General features: G+C 40.9%; 1 protein-coding gene across 3 annotated transcripts in view; it reads left to right on the forward strand.

Moving 5' to 3' along the window:
• SHTN1 (shootin 1) overlaps nt 1-19,262 on the forward strand; it is a 172,347-nt gene that overhangs the window by 64,697 nt on the left and 88,388 nt on the right. For all 3 annotated transcript variants that reach the window (XM_060241557.1, XM_060241555.1, XM_060241558.1), the window contains exons 4-8: nt 1,014-1,108; nt 5,583-5,751; nt 8,461-8,558; nt 10,426-10,507; nt 17,502-17,596. In XM_060241557.1, the coding sequence (XP_060097540.1) occupies nt 1,014-1,108; nt 5,583-5,751; nt 8,461-8,558; nt 10,426-10,507; nt 17,502-17,596 (539 nt within the window). The remainder of the gene's footprint in view (nt 1-1,013; nt 1,109-5,582; nt 5,752-8,460; nt 8,559-10,425; nt 10,508-17,501; nt 17,597-19,262) is intronic.

The raw sequence follows: 19,262 nt of genomic DNA on the forward strand, positions 1-19,262 counted from the left end.
TGCATGTGCATAATGCTCTTATGCACCTAATGGTGAAGGAAACAAAACAAAAAAAAGAACTGCATGGTGCCATCATGTGGATGGCAGAAGATGGTTTCACTGTGGAGTGGTTCGAATTGCAGTATGGCAGTCTGGTCGGTAATATCTGGAACAAAGGTATTTGGAACAGAACCTGGTCAGTTTAACACGGACTCAACACGCCGTGTGAACAGGGCCAGTGTGTTCTACTCTACCTCACAGAATAATGTTGTGAAGCTGCTTAGGGTCCCTGTTGGTGGAAAAGGAGGTGTATAAATGAAGTGAATTAATAAGTGTTGGTGGTAATAGTCACTCACTGTCCTGAACTAGTAAACTGGCTAGAACACAGGTACTCTATCGAATACTCACATGTAGTCTGAAGCAAATGGCAGAAGCCCCTTCGGTTCCCAAAATGTTACTTCTCAGCCTTGGTATTATTGCAAGATTTTTCTGCTTTGCTTCAGTTAAACTCTTCGCTAATGAATTGTTTTTAGGAAGCAGATTTTTAGAATGTTAGATATTCATGTGAAATAAAACATTTGGGCCTGATTTTAGTCCTTCCTGTTCCTTGTTGATTTAAATTATTTTTGTGTTTGCTATAATATAGAGTATAGAAAAGGGGGTAAGAGGCTTAAGGTTGGCAACATGTGATGCTATGAAAATGGATTGTATGAATTTTGGGAAAATATTATTGAGAGCAAGGAGGAAGCTTTTTTCTAGGAGTGATACAAGGAAAGTGAAGAAGAATTAAGATTAAAAGTTTGTAAATACAAGAGGCTGCACTGGGATGCAGATGTATATGTTAAATATAGGAAATAGATTTATATTTTGGTAAATCTTGTAGTACTGCTTTTAAAAACATAGTTGCTATGGAAGATTCAAGAAGATACTCATAGTCACAGGATAAATGAACTAACTAAAAAAGGGAGTAGAGGAAGGTCTGACTCAGATTAAGCTTCATATGAATCAAAAATATTTTTTTCCTAATGCTCTAGTTTCTCACATGGTCATTGAGGAAGTCAGTTGCATACAGAACCACCTTGAAATTGAGAAGACATGTCGTGAAAGTGCAGAAGCTCTGGCTACAAAGGTGAGAAGCCATTGATTTTTCTTGGAGGACAGAATTCAAAGATATATACTGCTCCTGGGTTTTGGGTTCTGGAAGTCTGATTCAACATTCCCAGTTTTCTGAAGACCTCTGACAAGAGTCACTGTATGTGAATAGCTCCTCAGAGTTTCAGGCAAAGAAAGTCCACCCCCCCCCCCGCCCCCCGCCAACCTGCTATCTAAGGTCCTTGAGCTGGACATGTGAAATGAACCATATGCTCTTCCTTTGAGCCATTGACTTATCTCTCCTGTTTTCTTCTGGTCTATTTGGCAGGCTGGAGAAACCTCCTATTCAGCATAGGTAACTGGCAGTGCAGTCCTATGCAGAGTCACTCTAGCCTTATCTAAACACAAGGAGGTTAAGCACAATCCTGCTCAACCTGATGCTTCCTGAATGTTGATATAGCCAACTCTTTTATGCTTGCAGTGTGGTTTGTGCTGCATCAGATGTGGCAGAATTACGACATTGAAATCTCTACTGTGTAGCAAATCATGAACAACTTGTGTGTAGCTAAATGGGCATGCATATGTTGTGCAACAATAATAAGCTAACAAACCTGGTATGTGACATTATTAATACTGGCTATTTTCTGTGTGAAAGAGCTTTTTATTTTATAATATTTCTGAAGCAGATCTGAGTTGTGATTCTTTGGACTGGGGAAGGAAGTAGGATGGGACAGTAACGGTGTACTTTTGAACTAAACAGCAATTATTTATTTGTAAATATATTGAACACCCAAAGAGAAAGATTTGCTTGAGTAGGTTTAAACAGCTCTTTAAAAAACAAAAACAAAAAAAAGTAAAGCGACACCAAACAGCACTAAGTGTGATTCAGGAAATCCAGCTTTATAGCTTCCCATTTTATGCATCTGCATTTTTATTATCTGTTAACTGATAAACAAATTAAGAAATGTCCTGTGAGTCTGTGATATGAAAGAATAATAAGCATTTCATGCCTGAATCAAACGGAAAAGTCATCCAGAATAGTTCAGGTGATTTGTTTATGAAAGCAAACCAAGGGGCAGGCAAAAGGTGACCTGTACTGTTCTGTTGATTGCAGCCAGGCTGATGAATTTACCAAGTATATAATTTTCTATGTTCCATCTCATCAGAAGTACATTATTATTATTAAAGGATGTTTTATCTCTTTGTGAGACTATATATATATATATATTTGGGAAAAACATATTTGAGCCACTTCATCATCAGAAAATGGATTGCTGCAAAATTTCATTAATAATGCTGGCTGGTCTATGTGCATTTGTGCATTTTCCCTGCCTAAAGTGTATCTTCAGAGGTAGCAGAAATCCCATCAGAAGAAAATGTCTTTTAATTTAGATGCATTAGCAATGTACTTTCTGGAGCTATTGATGTAATTGTTTGCATAATGATACTATATTAGAATTCGTAAGATAGTCAATCGGAATATAACTAAGAAAATGAATGTATGTAACTATCTTTTCTTTCCATTCTTTGTACATAGTGACACACTCTGACAGCAAAGAGACTAGCACATTTCTGTTGGTCTACCTTGTCAGAGCTGACTCATCTGCTTAATACATGTGTCCAAGCTATGCTGAGTTCCTCACATTTTCTGTTCAGATCTTAAAGGGAGTAAAATCCCTTCAACGAACTAGCAGTGTGAAGTTCTTGGAAAGATCTGCCACTTTGATAAACTGGGACTGAAAGTGGGGAGTGTGCATCAAGTTCTGTTTCTTGTTACTTGAAAATAAAGAAGGATTTAATGTCTTAGAGTGACTTTAGATGTTATTAAATGCAATGGGAACAGGAAGCACAGGTGCTCTGCATTCCTTTTATGGTTCTTAATAGACTCCAAAACACACCTTTTGTCTTCTCGTTTGCATCTTGTACAAGCCATGCTTGCATCTTGATGTCTCTTCATAGTGGTGGTGAATCAAAAGGAACACACACACACATATTCCGTAAGTTCAAAAGCTTCTGCTTGCTTTCAAGCAATCTATTAAAAACCTTATTTAATAGTTTTGCTTTAATAACTGTTACAATGCAGTTGCTCACTTATATTTCATGTCTGTGCCCTTTACCAGTTGCTCTGATATACAGTCAGCTCCATGTGCTCAAGAAGTGTTGCATTCTCCCTGTGTTATGGAAGTTTCCTCTGGTGTTTTCAAAAAACCCATAATGCACACATACTATTCCTAATTTGAAGGGAATGAGGCAGCAATTCTTCCCAGGAAGTTTACGTGAACTGTGCGTTCTGAGGACATCCCTATTGTAATGGTATAATTGTTCATTCCTCCCAAATGGATTGTAGTTTTTCACAGATTGTTGGGGTGATAGGGAGCATCCATTTTCAACCACCTGTCTGTTTGCTGAATCATAGTGATCTCTAGATTATTAGGCCTGTGGCAGCTATTAACATAGCTTACTTATCTCTGCGCCTTAGAACACAAAATAATTCAGAAGAAAGACCCAGAGGTACACCATGAGGGAATGATTCCAGTTGTCATCTCCCCATTACAGGTCTGCAATGCACATCTGTTTTACTCATGCCTATTTGAATACTCCTCCTTGAGTCTCAGTAAATAAATGAAAGAATCAGTGAGGTATATATTTTAGATTATGATGGTTTCAAATAGATGATAAGAAAGAGAGTGTTCATTCTGTTTTACCAGTTTTATTATGTATTTGAATTTAAACCTGTATTTTAAGTATCTCTCTCCTTGGGTAATCACATCTGCCTTAAAAACAAGGATAATGGCCTAACAATAAAAATGAATGTAAAGTGTTAAAATAAACATTGCGTTGTCTCATACTGCCTTGCTGTTCCGACCCATGTTGTATTGACTTGTTTTCAAAATAGATTTGCCTGGTTCCTTATAGCAGCCTTTTAATTTTTTTCTTTGAAATTCTGAGAATCCATTTAATTTTGCTGGGTATAGGTAACGTAATGAACAATATAATGTTAAAAGGCTGGTCAGGTAACCATGCTTAACATTCTTTGATAACTAACAAGGTAAATTCAGTTCCTTTCTGTGATCTTAACAAAATCTTCAGAAAACACATTGCTTGCTTTCCAAAGTGTATATCAAAAGAAGTTTTCAATACAAATTTTAAGAAGCCAGTTTGAATGGAAAGTTGCAAATCATGGTGGCAATGTACTGATGTAGTCTATGTTGCTTTTGCTAGGTAAGATTACAAAAAGCACATTGTCATCAATGCCTTCAGCCTGGTTAATTTTACTTTGTGGTACTCATCAGTGGTCGCCATTTTACAGTAAACTAAGCTACAGCTCTCCCTTAGCCATAGCTTTGAAGAGAATTGGAGCACTGCCGTATATAGAGAGCTCTCTGTGCTCATAGATCTCCCACTATTTAAATCAGTTAATGTAATTTCAGTAACTTTCTAAGGTTAGTCAATGTTATTGTAGATGGGGAACTGTGAGGTTGATGGTGGCTTCTCTGTAGCATCAGAATATAGGGTTGCCAAAAGACCTGGGGAAGCATGCCTTTCTCTTTAATAGAGGTTTAATGTGTGGAAATAGGCAGCTGAAGCTTTTCATGGCATGGAGATAAGTAACTCTGTGATTAATAACTCCCCACCAAGCTTCTGTTAAAGTGACAGGACATTTTCACCCCAGGCAGTTTACAACCTTATACAGAAAAGGGGGTTAGATTTCATGGTGTGTGTCTGTTTCTACTTTGCTGTATTTCAGAGTTTCTCATAGGCTCTTTTTCTGGATGCAGCATCCTTTCTAGATTCAGAAAGAAAGGGCATGGTTTAAGGATTTATATGCAGTCTTGCACACATTCCACCAAGGCTTCCAAGTACCTTCCTCCTTTGAACATCTTTGGAAAGCCCTCCTGTCAGAGGAACTCTATTGCACTTGGGCAGATGAAAGGTAGTTGAATAGTCATTAAGGCAGTGGCATTTTGTCCTTTCTCTGGCTTGCTGCTCAACTTAAAAAGTTGGTATGCTCCAGCTGGGAAAGAAATCAACAATTTTTATTTATGTTGATTATATCATTGAAAGCCATCAGGAGACTAGCCCACAGTTGGAGAAATTATGCTGCACTTTCACGGCTTGGAGTCAGCTGAAGATGTCTACCAATGAAAGGATTTCATTGCTGTAACTTTCATGTCTCCTCCATTCTGTTGCAGCACAAAAGGCCCCCAGAATTCAGGAAAGCTCCTGGAAGATAGGAACTCACAAGAACAGCATGGGGGGGATTGAAAATAAGGGGCGTTGATTAAAATTGCTCCTCGTCCCTCCACAGAAACCCTCTGTAGAATCCAAAAAACATAAGAAGCAGTGTCCCCCCCCCCACTCACCAAATGGCTCTACTAATGTCTTAGAGAAAATGGCTATATGAGTATTGTCTTTATGACTGGCATGTTTCTGTTCACTTAAGAAAAAAAAAGAACCATGCATGTTTTTAATGGCATTTTAGCAACAATATGAATGTTTTACATTTGTAGTTGAACAAAGAAAACAAGACTCTGAAAAGAATCAGTATGTTGTATATAGCAAAACTGGGGCCAGATATCATTACTGAAGAAATCAACATTGATGACGAAGAGTCATCCACAGATATAGAAGGTAGTCCTGTTGCATGTGATTCGGTGCAGTGTCAGCAGCTAATAAAAGGTGAGTGTTCCTGTGAATGCATTGGTTAGCCTTTTTATTTAACAAAGAGCATGAATAATGTAGAACAAGTTGTTTTGCAATAAGGAAGTGGTTCTGCAAAAGAAGTTGTTTTTATTAAGCCATCAGAGTGAGTAATCCCCTCTCCCAGAGCGTAGTGTGTTGGTACTTGGTTATTTTTTTTTTTATGATAAGGCAAGTTTCAAGTTTGCTTCACAAATAAGTAATCTTGCTGTATGGATGCTACTTCTGTGTACAAAATAATATGTGCCCTGTATGTGCATTGTAGCTTCTGACTAATGCACATGCGATTTATTTTACAGTGTGATTTATTTTGCAGTGTATACCAATTGCAGTTAAGTCCCGATGGGCAGCAACTTACTGATTTTTGTTGTTGTTTCTGAGCCCTACTGGCATAGCTTCTTAAAGAGGTAGTACACAACAGATATGTGTGTACACATTTCATATGTTTCTATTCAAAAGTGCAGACAAACTAGGGTTGCCAAGTCCAATTCAAGAAATATCTGGGGACTTTGGGGGTGGAGCCAGGAGACTTTGGGGATGGAGCCAGGATCAAGGGTGTGGCAAGCATAATTGAACTCCAAGGGAGTTCTGGCCATTACATTTAAACAGGCAGCACACCTTTTCAAATGCCTTTCTTCCATAGGAAATAATGAAGGATAGGGGCACCATCTTTTGGGGCTCATAGAATTGGACCCCATGGTCCAATCATTTTGAAACTTGGGGGGTATTTTGGGGAGAGGCACTAGATGCTATACTAAAAATTAGGTGCCTCTACCTCAAAAAATAACCCCCCAGAGCCCCCAATACCCGCGGATCAATTCCCCATTATTCCCTATGGGAATTGTTCTCCATAGGAAATAATACAGTGCCCTGTATACATTTCCCTCCCCCCTCACACTTTCTAAAGCGGGGGGAGGGCCTCCAAACCAGGGAATCCCCTGCCCCCTCCCTCTCTCTCGCACACAAATACTTACTGGGTCTTGTTCCTGCAGAACTTTACTTGCTCTGAAAACAAAACAAAAGAAAGGGAAGAGCCGTTCTCTGAGGAAACTGTTACTAATCCTTTCCCATGAAGCCCTTCCTGTTTCCTGCTCAGCCTTAAAGGCACACATTTTAAAAACTGTTTGCAGGTTTCTAAACCTGCAGGAGCTCTAAAACTACAGGATTACTGTGGGGGTGGGGCTTCCCCCACCAGCCAGCTGGCTGGGGGCAGGGAGAAGCCTGTCAAAATGGGGGATCCCCTGTTGGGACCTGGGGATTGGGAAGCCTAAGACAAACCCAGTCCTTTTACAGTTGTGTGCTGCAAATATTTTATGCATAAAAAGCAGGGCTTTTTTTGAGCAAGAATGCACAGGAACGCAGTTCCGGCTGGCTTTGTGTCAAACGGTGTGGCAAATGAGTTTCTGCTAGGCTTATTCTACAAAAAGGGTCCTGATAAAAAGTATATTTGAAAATATATGGGCTCTTCAATAACCAAATGTAATATGTACATGCTTTGTACTCAAGCTACCTGTATACATGTACAAAACATTTTGTGGGAAGAACCCCAGTATACATCATGAGTGTTTTTTAAATACAGATGCTACAGTATTAACCCAGGCCAATCCTGCATAGCTTCTGAGATCTGATGAGATTAGACTAGCCTGGACTACTCAGGTCAGGGCACATTCAGAGTGACTTTCCCTCCTCCTTCAAAGACAGGAATGTGATTTTAGGATTTATGATCCAATATAATATTCGTTATTTTCTATTTTGATAATCAAGAAATAGATACCACTACTGTTTACTGTTCTGCTAGTTGAGATAATGCCAGAAGGGCTATTATGTTGGCATGGACAACCATTTAATGGGCTGGATATCAGGATCCATCAGCTGAAAGCATGGACAGTTGTGGATCTTTCCCACTTCCATCCCCACTGCAATCCCATCTAAGTTGATTCTCGGGGTTTCAGGATCCACACACACTAGTAGCTTTATGAGTCAGATAGTTACTGTAAAGAGGGGAAAGGGAAAACATGCCCCTCCTGTTTCATCAGTGGAGTGATTTCATTCCTTGCTCTCTCCTTAGTGGAGTCTCTTAGCCTGTGTGATGTCTGTGCTGGTCTCACAAAATGCCAGTAACAAACTTTCTCAGGAATAGTTGGGACTTCTGCTGGGAGAAAGATACATCAAGAGATCCCTTATCCTTGCATTCACAGATTGTAAAATCCATCCCAGTATTTTCATCTCTTCCTTTTTCTCTTCCTGACTCTTGTGCCCATTGTTTTGTGGTTTTACCACAGGAATCTATGATGAAAAGGAGCATTTTATTGTTTTCAGGTTATTAAATTATGCCATGAATGCAGACCAAACTAGATGTGACTTTTTAACCAAAAGTTAGGTGAGGGTTCTGCAAAGAGAACATTCCTGCACAACAATATTTGGTCCTTAAGCCTATGAATTTGCTGTAAAAAAAAAGACAATGGACTAGACAAGGGAAAATAACTGATAAACTAGCCTGTAATGGTATCTGTCTCTAAGCCCAGTTAGATGACACTTCAGAAATGCACCTGCGCTTTTAATAATTTAAGAACTTATTGATGAGTGATACCTCTGCTTTTCTGCCAGTGTTTTTTATCTATGCTTACTGCGTATGTTTTGTCCCCAATGCAAAATGAACTCTGATCACTGCCACTTTTGAAAATGTAGATCTGCGAGATCAAATGATCTCTCTTCAGGAGGAAAAGAAAAACATAGTTATCGAGCTTGAAAACCTGAGAAGCAAATGTGCAGAAGACGCTGTAGAAGTAAGTATTGTGGCAGGATAGTAAAGAGGAAGTCTGGATTTTCCTGAGAAGTAAATGTGCAGAAGACACTGTAGAAGTAAGTATTGTGGCAGGATAGTAAAGAGGAAGTCTGGATTTTTTTTACCTGTGTTTTAGAGTACAATGATCCATGAGTGACTTTAACTGCTATCCAACAGAACAGATTTATGACCTCTGTGAACAACTTTTTAGTAGTTTTGTGTTGTTGTCTAAAAAAGAAACCATTTCTATATGACACTTAGTCTCTCAAATTTCTGTCCTCTCCAATTATATAATTATTTGCAGGTGTCTAGAACAGGGGTGTCAAACATGCAGCCCGAGGGCCAAGTCAGACCCCCAGAGGGCTCCTGTCAGACCTCTGAACAACTGGATGTCATCTACTTCCTTCTCCCTCTCTCTTGTGTTCTTCTCCATAGCAGCTTGCTTTGCCAGGCTTGCTCAATTACACAGAAGCTACCAAGCAAACCTCTATTTTCTCTGTTGGCTGAGGTTCCTCCCTTGGGAAGGAAGGAGGGGAGGGAGAGCTTGCTCTGCCATGCTCTTTCAATTGCACAGCCCAGCTACTGAGCCAAGCCACTCTTCCTTCTATTGGCTGAGGTTCCTCCCTCTCCTGGTCCCCTGGGGAAGGAAGCAAGAACCATAGCTTTCTTTGCCCAGTTCCTTGGATCTCATGGGACAAATACAAAGAAGGCACCTTTAAGACCAAGTGATAATGTTTTAAAGATGTTTTAAAGTTTTTTTAAAAAAATCTTTGTGTTTGTCTGTGTCCTTTATAAAGTTTCTATCTTTGCTACATAATCATAAATAGGTACACACATGGCCCAGCCCAACCCAACATGGCTTGGCCCAAGGAGGTCTCACTTATGTCTGATTCGGCCCTTATAACAAATGAGTTTGACACCCCTGGTCTAAAAAGTACAATATGGTAAGCATTAATTTGTCCTGAGGTTGGGAGATTCAGGTGGGTTGGTAATTAGCAAAGTGAAGTCATAGGCATATCCTAGTGCATGGGACTTCTTTAAAGATTGAGGGCAAATGCCACCCAACAAGATTCACCTCAGGCCTTTCTCCATGATTTTGGGGGCCTGAGCTGACCATTTAACCAGCAAGAGGAATGGAGGATAGAGGCCATGAACCCAAATAACACTTGCTTTGCAAAAAGATAGATGAACAGCTTCTACCTTCTCTACATGACGCCAATGTATCATGCTGAGAGAACTTATAGCCATGACCTTAGCATTACGTATATTTTGGGTATGCAAAAAAAGTCAGATTCAAATTGAAAAATCCCAATTAGCTGGAAAACCTCATATAACATTTATTTGTTTATTTAGGGAAATTGGGTGCTTCCTCTCCAAAATCTACTGACATCACAGCTGTTTCAGTGCAGTTTTGACTAGAATAATGTGCAAGTACATTGGGAAATAAGAGCCATTGAAATATATGGAACATATGTAAGAGTAAACAAATTTAGGACTGTGATGGGAAAAGCATGGTGTTTATGAGTTTCCTGCATTGTTCAGGGGATTGGACTAGATGACCCTAGAGGTCCCTTCCAACTCTGTGATTCTATGTGATGTTAGCTAGAACAAAGATCGTTCTATGTGATGTTAGCTAGAACAACAATATTTTCCAGGAAACTCACAGCTGGTGTCCTGCTGCAAATCCCCATCATGATCAGGTGGTAGGTGTAAAGTGTAGATCTAACTTCTACTGAAAAGTAAATTTTTGTATATCAGACTGGAAACTTGATAGAACTGTAGCTTTATCCCCGTTTCATTGTGTTTTGATTTTTTTTTGTCGATTGTGTCTATGTTGCTTGGCTCAGGTTTGCTTCCTGTTCGTCTAGGTGAATAAAGTAAAGGAAGAAAACGCAGCTCTAAAAGCTGAATTTCATAAACAGCAGAAAGTGCTAGAAAAATGTAATCGAGGTTTGTATATGTACTTTATAGGTTCCTTCTCTTGTTTTGTTTTCTTGCTGTTGGTTTATTTTTTAAAGTTATCTATCCTTAGATACAGTGAGACCCAACACTGGTAGCCAAAGTCAGGGAGCAACAGGATTGGCTTTGTACAGTACTCAACACTAACAGTAAGGCCAAGAACACATGTTGTACTTAACCATGTCGCTCCCAAAATACTACTGGCTGTAGTAAGTGATCATGCTTGAGCCATGGTCACTTCCCACATAAGTAGCTACTGCCATGTTGCAGACTGTGCCCCCACTCTGTGTTCCTGATGGCTGTTGGCAGCAGTATTTAGATATACAATGTGATGCTGTAATATATAATAATAATAATAATGTTTTTATTTATACCCCGCCCTCCCCGCCAAGGCAGGCTCAGGACGGCTTACAAAACATGATACAGTATCATGGTATAACAGTAACAGATAAAATCAATCAACAGTATAAATACAATATATAAATTAATATTAAAATTAAGCTAAAACAATACAGTGGTGCTACAATCTCTGCTTATCCAAGACAGCGTAATATTGGTTCTGGTTCCATCTTAAAGGGCTACTTGGAAGAGGGCAGTTTTGCAGGCCCTACGGAACTGATTAAGATCCTGTAGGGCCTGCACCTCTTCCAGCAGCTGATTCCACCATTGGGCCGCTTTTATAGAGAAGACCTGCTCCCTAGTTGTTTTAAGTTTGGCCTCCTTAGGCCCAGGGATTTCCAAAAGATTTTGTGAGCTGGAACGCAGTGCTCTCTGGGGAACATATGGAGAGAGGCGGTCCCTGAGGTAGGCAGGTCCTCGGTTAAATAAATATATGAGTTAAATAATTCCAGATGGGGGTCATTGGCTGCAGTTTTTGCATATTGAATGGTAAGCTCATAGCAAGTACAACTGGTGCTCTAGGCCTGAAGCTGTTGGAAAGATGCTGCTTTCATCTGGTACATGAAAGAGTTTTTCACCAAAATGTTTAAAATCAAATAGAAACTGAAACAAAACTAGACATTCAAATTTTGCCTTCTGAAATTTACCTTTAAAAAAGGTATATTTTATTATGAATGCTAGGATTCAATAGTAAGAAGACTGCTGCTGGCCCTTTAGTATGATTAAAAGGTACAGTAAATACAGTCCTAAACAGAGTTATACCTTTTAAAGCCCATTGACTCTAGTACAGGGTTTCCTAAACTTTTCTTTCTTGTGGCCCAGTTATTTTTACACTTCTCCTTCATGGCCCACTAAAAGGAGACTTTGGGGGTGGAGCTGGGAGACAGGAATTATGTCATTTTCTGTGGTGTCAAGGACCAAGTGATGTCACTTCCGGGGCACACTGAACCCAAACTCCACCTTTTCCCTGTGATGTCACTTCCAGGGCACTCCCCTAAACCTGCCTCTTCTTTGGAAGTAAATTGTTTTTCAGAAAAATCTCTCTGAAACTCATGCTGAGCCAAAATGAGGGGTGGAAAATGGGTCCTCTCTTTTCACCCCCACACCTGCATGCACCTATCTGTTTGTGTATTCTTCTTCAGCTTGCAAGCACTCCTAATGCCCATAATTGCCTGCACCACCTACACATCCCTTCCTCAACAGCACTGGCCAGTGTATGCAATTGGGAGTGCTGTGCCATTGCCCTCAGGAATGCCAGCACTATGTACCACCCACACTGGGCCCTGGCAGCTGCTCTACCTCAAAATATACTGATACATTTAGTAGGCCCTTCCTTCAGCTGCCACTACTGGAACTCTGCCTCAAGCTACAACCAAGCTTGCTTGGTTTTAAGAAAATCTTTCGACAGCTATTTTTCATACTTTTCTTTGGTTGAAACACTGAGAAATTGCTGTGAAAGGTAGCAGAGAATTGTACTGCAATTAATGAATTAATTTCAAGTTATATGAAGTTCATACAAGGTTTTCTGCAGTTATCCCAAAAAGGATATTTATGAGGGACTTTGCAGCTTTTTACTGGCTGTGTTTCCCATGTCTTTAAAGGTAATCTGTTGTGCAGATACTTAGCCAGTGAACTACTTTCATCCTTTTTAATATCTACAAGAAGAGTTTAATTTTGGTGTCAGATAGCTGTTAAAAGCAGGACCAGTAAAATGGTGCCAAGTTCATGGTACCATCTCTTCCAGTGCTGTTGAGATATATCGCAGTAATCTCCAATAATCTCTTTCTGCTCCACACCTCTTACTCTCACTCACTCACACAGAAATCTCATAGAAGGTCACCTGGCTACAACTGGGGATGCCAACTTTTCATTGGCAGAGCTCCTATGTCTGCAACAACAGTATGATGAACAGAAAAGTTTCATCCAGTAAAAATGGAAGGAAAGAAAGTGAAAGAATGAAATGGAATGAAAGGAAAGGAAAAGAAAAGAAAGACATGGGAAGAAAGAATATAAGCATAAGAGGAGCCATGTTGGATCAGGCCAGTGGACTATCCAGTCTAAAATTCCCTCATACAATGCCCAAAAAGCACCAGAATGTCCACCCGTGGGGCCAGGGCACTAGAAGCCTTCCCACTGTTGTTTCCCCCCCGCCTCCCAGCACCAAGAATACAGACAGAGCATCACTTGCAGGGAAAGAAAGAAGGAAGGGGAGGGGCAAATGAAAAAAAAGCCTTCCTCACCATCAGATGACCCCAGCCAGCAAAAATTCTGCCCAGGTGTCATTTGGTAAAAAAAAATAGCTACTGGAATGCCCAATCTCTGCCCCTCCTGGCTGAAAAAACACACACACACCTTTCTTCGCCACCCAGGCCTCCTGGGGAAATCTCTCCAAAAGAACATACTGCAAGGCACATGAAAGCTCATACCTTGAGGAACACTTCATGGATCTAAAGTGCCAGTGGATGCTAGCTTTTCTCTCAAACACTGGGAGTGGGGGAGAAGAAAGGAGAGGTAGTCCAGCTTCTCTCTGCACAACACAGAGACGGGGCGGGTCTAGCTTTGCTATGGGCAGGGCTGTCTTAGGCTTTTCTTGTGACCCGGTAGTGAGGCTTCCGTGGCCTGGTACCAGGTCATGACCCTGCAAATGGGAAACACTGCTCTAGTAGAATAATAAAATCACAGAGTTAAAAGAGGCCATACAGGCCATCTAGCTGAACCCTCTGCTCATTGCAGGATCACCCTAGAGCATCCCTGAAAAGTGTTTGTCTAGCTGCTGCTTAAAGACTGCTAGTGAATGAGAGCTACCACCTCCCTGTGTAGCTGATTCCACGGTTGAACAACTCTTACTATAAATTCCCCCCCCCCCCCTAATATCCAGCTGGTACCTTCCTACCCTTAATTTAGACTCATTATTGTGAATCCTATCCTCTGCTGACAACAGGAACAGCTCCCTGCCCTCCTCTAAGTAACAGCCCTTCAAATATGAGAGTGATCATGTCTGCCCCTCAAGCTCCTTTTCTCCAGAGTGAACATTCCCAAATCCCTCAGCTTTTCCTCATAGTGCTTGGTTGGTTTCCAAGTCCCTGATCATCCTTGTGGCTCTCCTCTGAACCCACTTCATTCTGTCCACATCCTTTTTAAAGTGAGGCCTTCAGAACTGCACATAAAACTTCAGGTGTGACCTGACTAATGCAGTGTAAAGCGGAACTATGACATCTTGTGATTTAGATGTTATGCCTCTGTTGATACACCTCATTAGCCTTTTGTGTTGCTGCATCACACCAGCTGCTCATATTTATCTTATGGTCTACCCGTACCCCCAAGATCTTGTTCACGCACACTGCTACCCAGAAGTGTATCCCGCATTCAGTATGCGTGTTCCTCATGTTTGTTACCCAGATGTAGAACTCAACACTTATCTTTGTTATATTGCATCTTGTTCACATCCACCCACTTTTCCAGTGTGTTCAGATCTCATTGAATTCTATCTCGTATCTTCTGGTGTGTTCACTGCTCCTCCCAATTTGGTGTCATCTGCAAATTTAATGATTAACCCATCCACACCCTCATCCAGTTCGTTTATAAAAATATTGAAAAGTAACGGGCCCAGAATCAAATCCTGTGGCACCCCACTGGAACCTCCATCCGTTCAGATGAAATATCATTGACAACTATTCTTTAAGTGGAGTCTTCCAACCCAACTAACTAGCCTCGAGTCCAGTCCATAGTCCTCTAGTTTATCCATCAGAACATCATGGGGAACCCTGTCAAAAGCTTTACTGAAATCTAGGTATCGACAGCATTTCCTTGATCATGTAAGCTAGTCACTCAATCAAAGAAGGAAACAAGGTTGGTCCAGCAAAACCTGTTGGGGATGAATCTGTGCTGACTTCCCCAGATTACCAAGTTGTCTTTTATATGCTCGCATATTGATCCCATTAAAATCTGCTCAAGTATCTTCCCAGGGACAGAGGTCAGGCTGACTGGCCTATAATTTCCTGGGACATCGCTCCTCCCTTTTTAAAAATTGGGATAACATCTGCAGACTTAGAAGGGTTTAACACTACTTTTAATTGCATTGTAAATCAACTAGCAGCAAATCTTTCAAGAAGCCAGGAAAACTGAATCAGCAGGCCTTTAGCCGCAGCTGGGCCTGTGAAGGCATTGCCCCCAGACTTCCAGGGGGCTCTCTGTGGTGCAGACTGCTTTTTTCCCCTTTCTTTTTGCCATGGCTGAGCTGGTGAAGCAACAGCAGCAGCCAGAGCCAGGAGAGCTGAGCAGAATACAATCCACTGCAGCAGCAAAAGCAGAAAGCAGGGAGGAGGGCGAAGAAGGAAGCTGCATGGAATGGGCTGGGGAGTGGAGATGGATAGAGCTGCTGGCTATCAAGTGCTGGGGTGGGGGAGAAAGAGGTGGAAGGAAACTTCAAAATTTTAGGGCTGACTGCCCCTCGACTTGGCCACATTCAGGGCCTCCAGATTTTGCCCCAACCGCAGAAAGTTCCTGAAAAGTGGCAAGCCCTGCAGTGGATGGGAAAGAGTGCCCCCTATCTTTTAAAAAGCCCCCTGACTTTTAAAATCCTGGCTGTGGCCCTGCAAATCAGTATCAGGTCAATAGGACAAGTTTTTGGAAGGAGTCCACTCATTTAATCATATTTTGGAAATGGAGGTATGATTAGACATTCTTACCACATCTCAGTGAACACGTTGGTGGCTTTCCTTATAAAATACAAATGAAAAACTGACTTGGTCTTCACAGTACACAAAGCTTGTAGCGCTTAGACAAAGTATAGATTTTTAAATTTTGTGTCATTACTATAAAAACATACTGCTACAGCTAAAGTGTATTGCAAAATCAGGAGCTGCAAACATTCATTTAGAAAGTTTATTGACAATATTTGCACCCCCAATTTAATTGCATGGTCAGTATGAGAAAGTGTGCTCATTGTCAGTTAACACTCAGGTTCATATTAGCCCGCAGAATCTACAAGGGGTGGGCATGGACTTCATCATGAACTTAAATTCATCATGAAAATTGCCTGGTTTGTGGTTTGCGAGCCGAGGGCCATGCCATGGTGCCTGCAGTGAACCTCCCACAAACCTCCATGGTTTCTATGCAGATTTGTTTGGTTCATGCGGTAGACATGCTGGTGCTGATCAATTAATTGTCAAAGCAATAGGGATGAAGTTCTACAGCCCTGGAAACATCAATAGTGGCCCACCAAACACACAAAAAAGTGCCCTTGTGGGACCTGGGGGCATGGATGAAAATGTGGAAGAGCCCAAGTCGGGGATGGAAAGAAATGAGGGAGAGGTAGTGGAAGGGTGCACGCCAGCAGTGGTGCAAGGGAGAGAGGAGGTGGATATCCAAGGTTCGGTGGAGAAAGGGGAAGGTGATCTCATTTTGCAGAAGCGGTGGGAACTTTGGGAAACTGGCCTGAGGGGCAGGCAGAGGGAAGCCAGCAGATGAAGCCAAGCCAAAAAGTTTGACCCAGAGGCCCAAAAGTCAAGGATCGCAGGGTTGGTGGTGGGTTTTTGATGGTGGTTATGACTCATTCTGTGTCTTGCTTACTCAAGGTCACTTCACAGATTAAGTTGTGGCAAATGTGTATATATTGCCATTTGTAGACATTATTGCAACCCATCCTGACTCCTTTGTGCACATATCAGTATTATAGTTGGAAACTTGTGCATTGCGTGCATGCATTTTCCCCAATGACGTTAGAGGCAAACATGCAAAAGCAAGGCTCCAAACATGTATTATTCTTATTGCATAAGGAATCCCAGAGCAAATATCACCTCTGGAGTTCCTAGCCATATTCACAACTGGAGCCCCTGCCAGATCATCAGTTTTAATCCCAGTATTCTTTCTGGGAGGGGATTATAGAGAGTGAGATTTAGTAGCTCACCACTTGTAGACAAATGACTGGCAGTGTCACCAGTTATATGGCAAGAACTATGAAGGAGCATCCCTGTGCATCTGTGCTTTTGGAACAGAGTTATGTTTTTAGATGTATAAATAATACATTTTAGGTTGCTATTTATGCTACTTGTATTGCATGATGGCCTGAAAGGGGATAAAAAGATCCAGTTTTTACAGTTTACAGAGTCTTCCCTGATTGATCCTCAGGAGACTGTTGTTTCTCACTGTAAGCTTTCTATATGCTTGCATGGAAATGGCTTAGTCCACAAGGCTGGAAGAAATTACCACATTGCAGCCCAGTGATAACTAGGATAGTGATAACAGTGATGGACTACTAGGATCTGGGAGATCCTGGTTTGTATCTCCACTCTGCCATGGGAACTCCCACTGAATACTGGATGACCACTTAAGAAAGCCTCCATCTGTCCTTTATTACATTTGCCTAGTTATTTAACTACAGAATGGGACTGGCATTACAGTTACCACAGCAGTACTGGCAGAGGGGAAATGACTTTGAATATATTATTGATACACCTAGCCCCAGTTTGCCTAATAAAAACAAAATCCTTTTTTATTTTCCTTCCTAATGTATTATTATTCATCTTTGCCTCTTGCTATGTGTGTTGTGGTGTGTTTGGGTGTTTGTATGTTTTGCTTTAAATAGTGTCTGTACTGGCAGTAGAAGAATATGAAGAACTACAAGTAAACTTTGAATTGGAAAAAAATCTGCGGAAGAGAGCAGAATCCTTTGCACAAGAGGTATGTAAATTGACAGTTTATATTGACTATATAAATATATTAGAAGTATTTGTAAATGACCTTAAGGCAAAGAGAAGAATGGTTTTCATAAAGGCAGCGTTAGTACTTCCCCTAGGTGCATTGTAACTTGAAGTGGTTGCCCCTGGACTTACTCAGGACCACTTTTACAGCTTTTGGTCTGGGGAGCCTGTGAAGTGGAAGGAATTCCTCTGTGGCTCCTTGGTGGCAGCAGGGGTCCATAGAGCTTGACCTTGCAAGGGAGGGGCAGAGATTCCAGAAGGAGTGGAAGGCAGAGCTTTGCTCTGGCCCATCCCTCCTTTGCTCAGAGAGCTGTGCCCAAGGGCAGCTGCATCAGTGGGCAGCTGCTTCCTAATTGCATTGTAATTTGAAATGTGTGGAGTTCACAGACAAGTCACAGAAGGATGGAGACAGATGTTTTTATAAACGAAGAAAATGCAAAGCACTTTAAATCTCCAGTGGCCTTTAGTACAGGAACTTATGCCAGTCAGATATTGTCAAACTACATATGTTTATTCTAATTGTGATAGAACTCAGATTTGTAAATTGTATATTTATTCAGTGTTGCTGATAGATCTTGGTGCTCTTAGTGAAACTGATCTTCAGGACTTGAAATATGAGTTTCCCTTTTTATGCTTAAAACTGTCTCTTAACTGTTTTCTTACTGCTTGTTTTGAGTGATGCAGACATGTAACCTTGAACACGTAGCTGTGAGTAGCTGTGACTCATTTTCTGATTTGTAAAAAGCCTGTTCAGGAATGCACAAAAGCTTATAGCATCAATTTCTGTTCGGAATTGAAAGCCGCTTCTGAAGTTCTCACAAGTTGTTTTTTATTTGGGGGGAGGGGGAGGGTCTCATCCAACATTATGGAAAAATGGGGCTATGAATCACCAGTGCCGATATGGAACACATGTGCCCACCAGTGCCTATATGTGTCTGCTAGTTTGTGTCTCCTGTATATAAAAGTTACATATTGCTACTGTTCTTCCTTGCTGATTTTTATGACTGAATCTGAGTTTGTCTTTGTGCCTGTGACAAAGATGTATATATTAAACCAATAACACTGCAGTTCTATGCAAAACTTCTCCAGTCTGAGCCCATTAATTTCAGTGTGATTAGACTGAAATGGTTCTATATAGGATTGCAGGGACAAGTTTGAATTCTCATTGATTAATTAATTTAGAACAATAAACCAGAAAATAGTTTATGGACATTTAAAGCTTGCCTGAGTGGTTAATACTTGGTGGCTTTATGGTGGGTGTCTGATCTCAGGAATACTAATTATATTAACTTGATTTCTTCTTTTTTGAACAGTGCAGTTTCTTCACGACTAAATCATATACATTCTGGAATATACAGCTGTATCAAATTTGCTGTGCATTGTACAGGATCTAATCCTAGTAGGGTGAATGTTTTTGTGTACTGAAGTGTGTCAGGGACAGAAAAGTCAAGAGTGTTGACACAATCAGAAATGTGCTTTTGCTCCGAGGCCTGGTTGAAGACCACTGGAAAAGCCTCTTCAGTTGGTTTCAAACATTAATAACTCTTAAAGTGTTTCATGGTTATTGTCTACAAAGTCAAAAGTTATTGGAAAAGAATGTCCTGTGTAGGAAATAGGTATGTGCCTTTATGCTACAGGAGAGGAAA

Source organism: Heteronotia binoei, chromosome 6 (assembly GCF_032191835.1).
Source record: "Heteronotia binoei isolate CCM8104 ecotype False Entrance Well chromosome 6, APGP_CSIRO_Hbin_v1, whole genome shotgun sequence".
Classification (NCBI taxonomy): domain Eukaryota; kingdom Metazoa; phylum Chordata; class Lepidosauria; order Squamata; family Gekkonidae; genus Heteronotia; species Heteronotia binoei.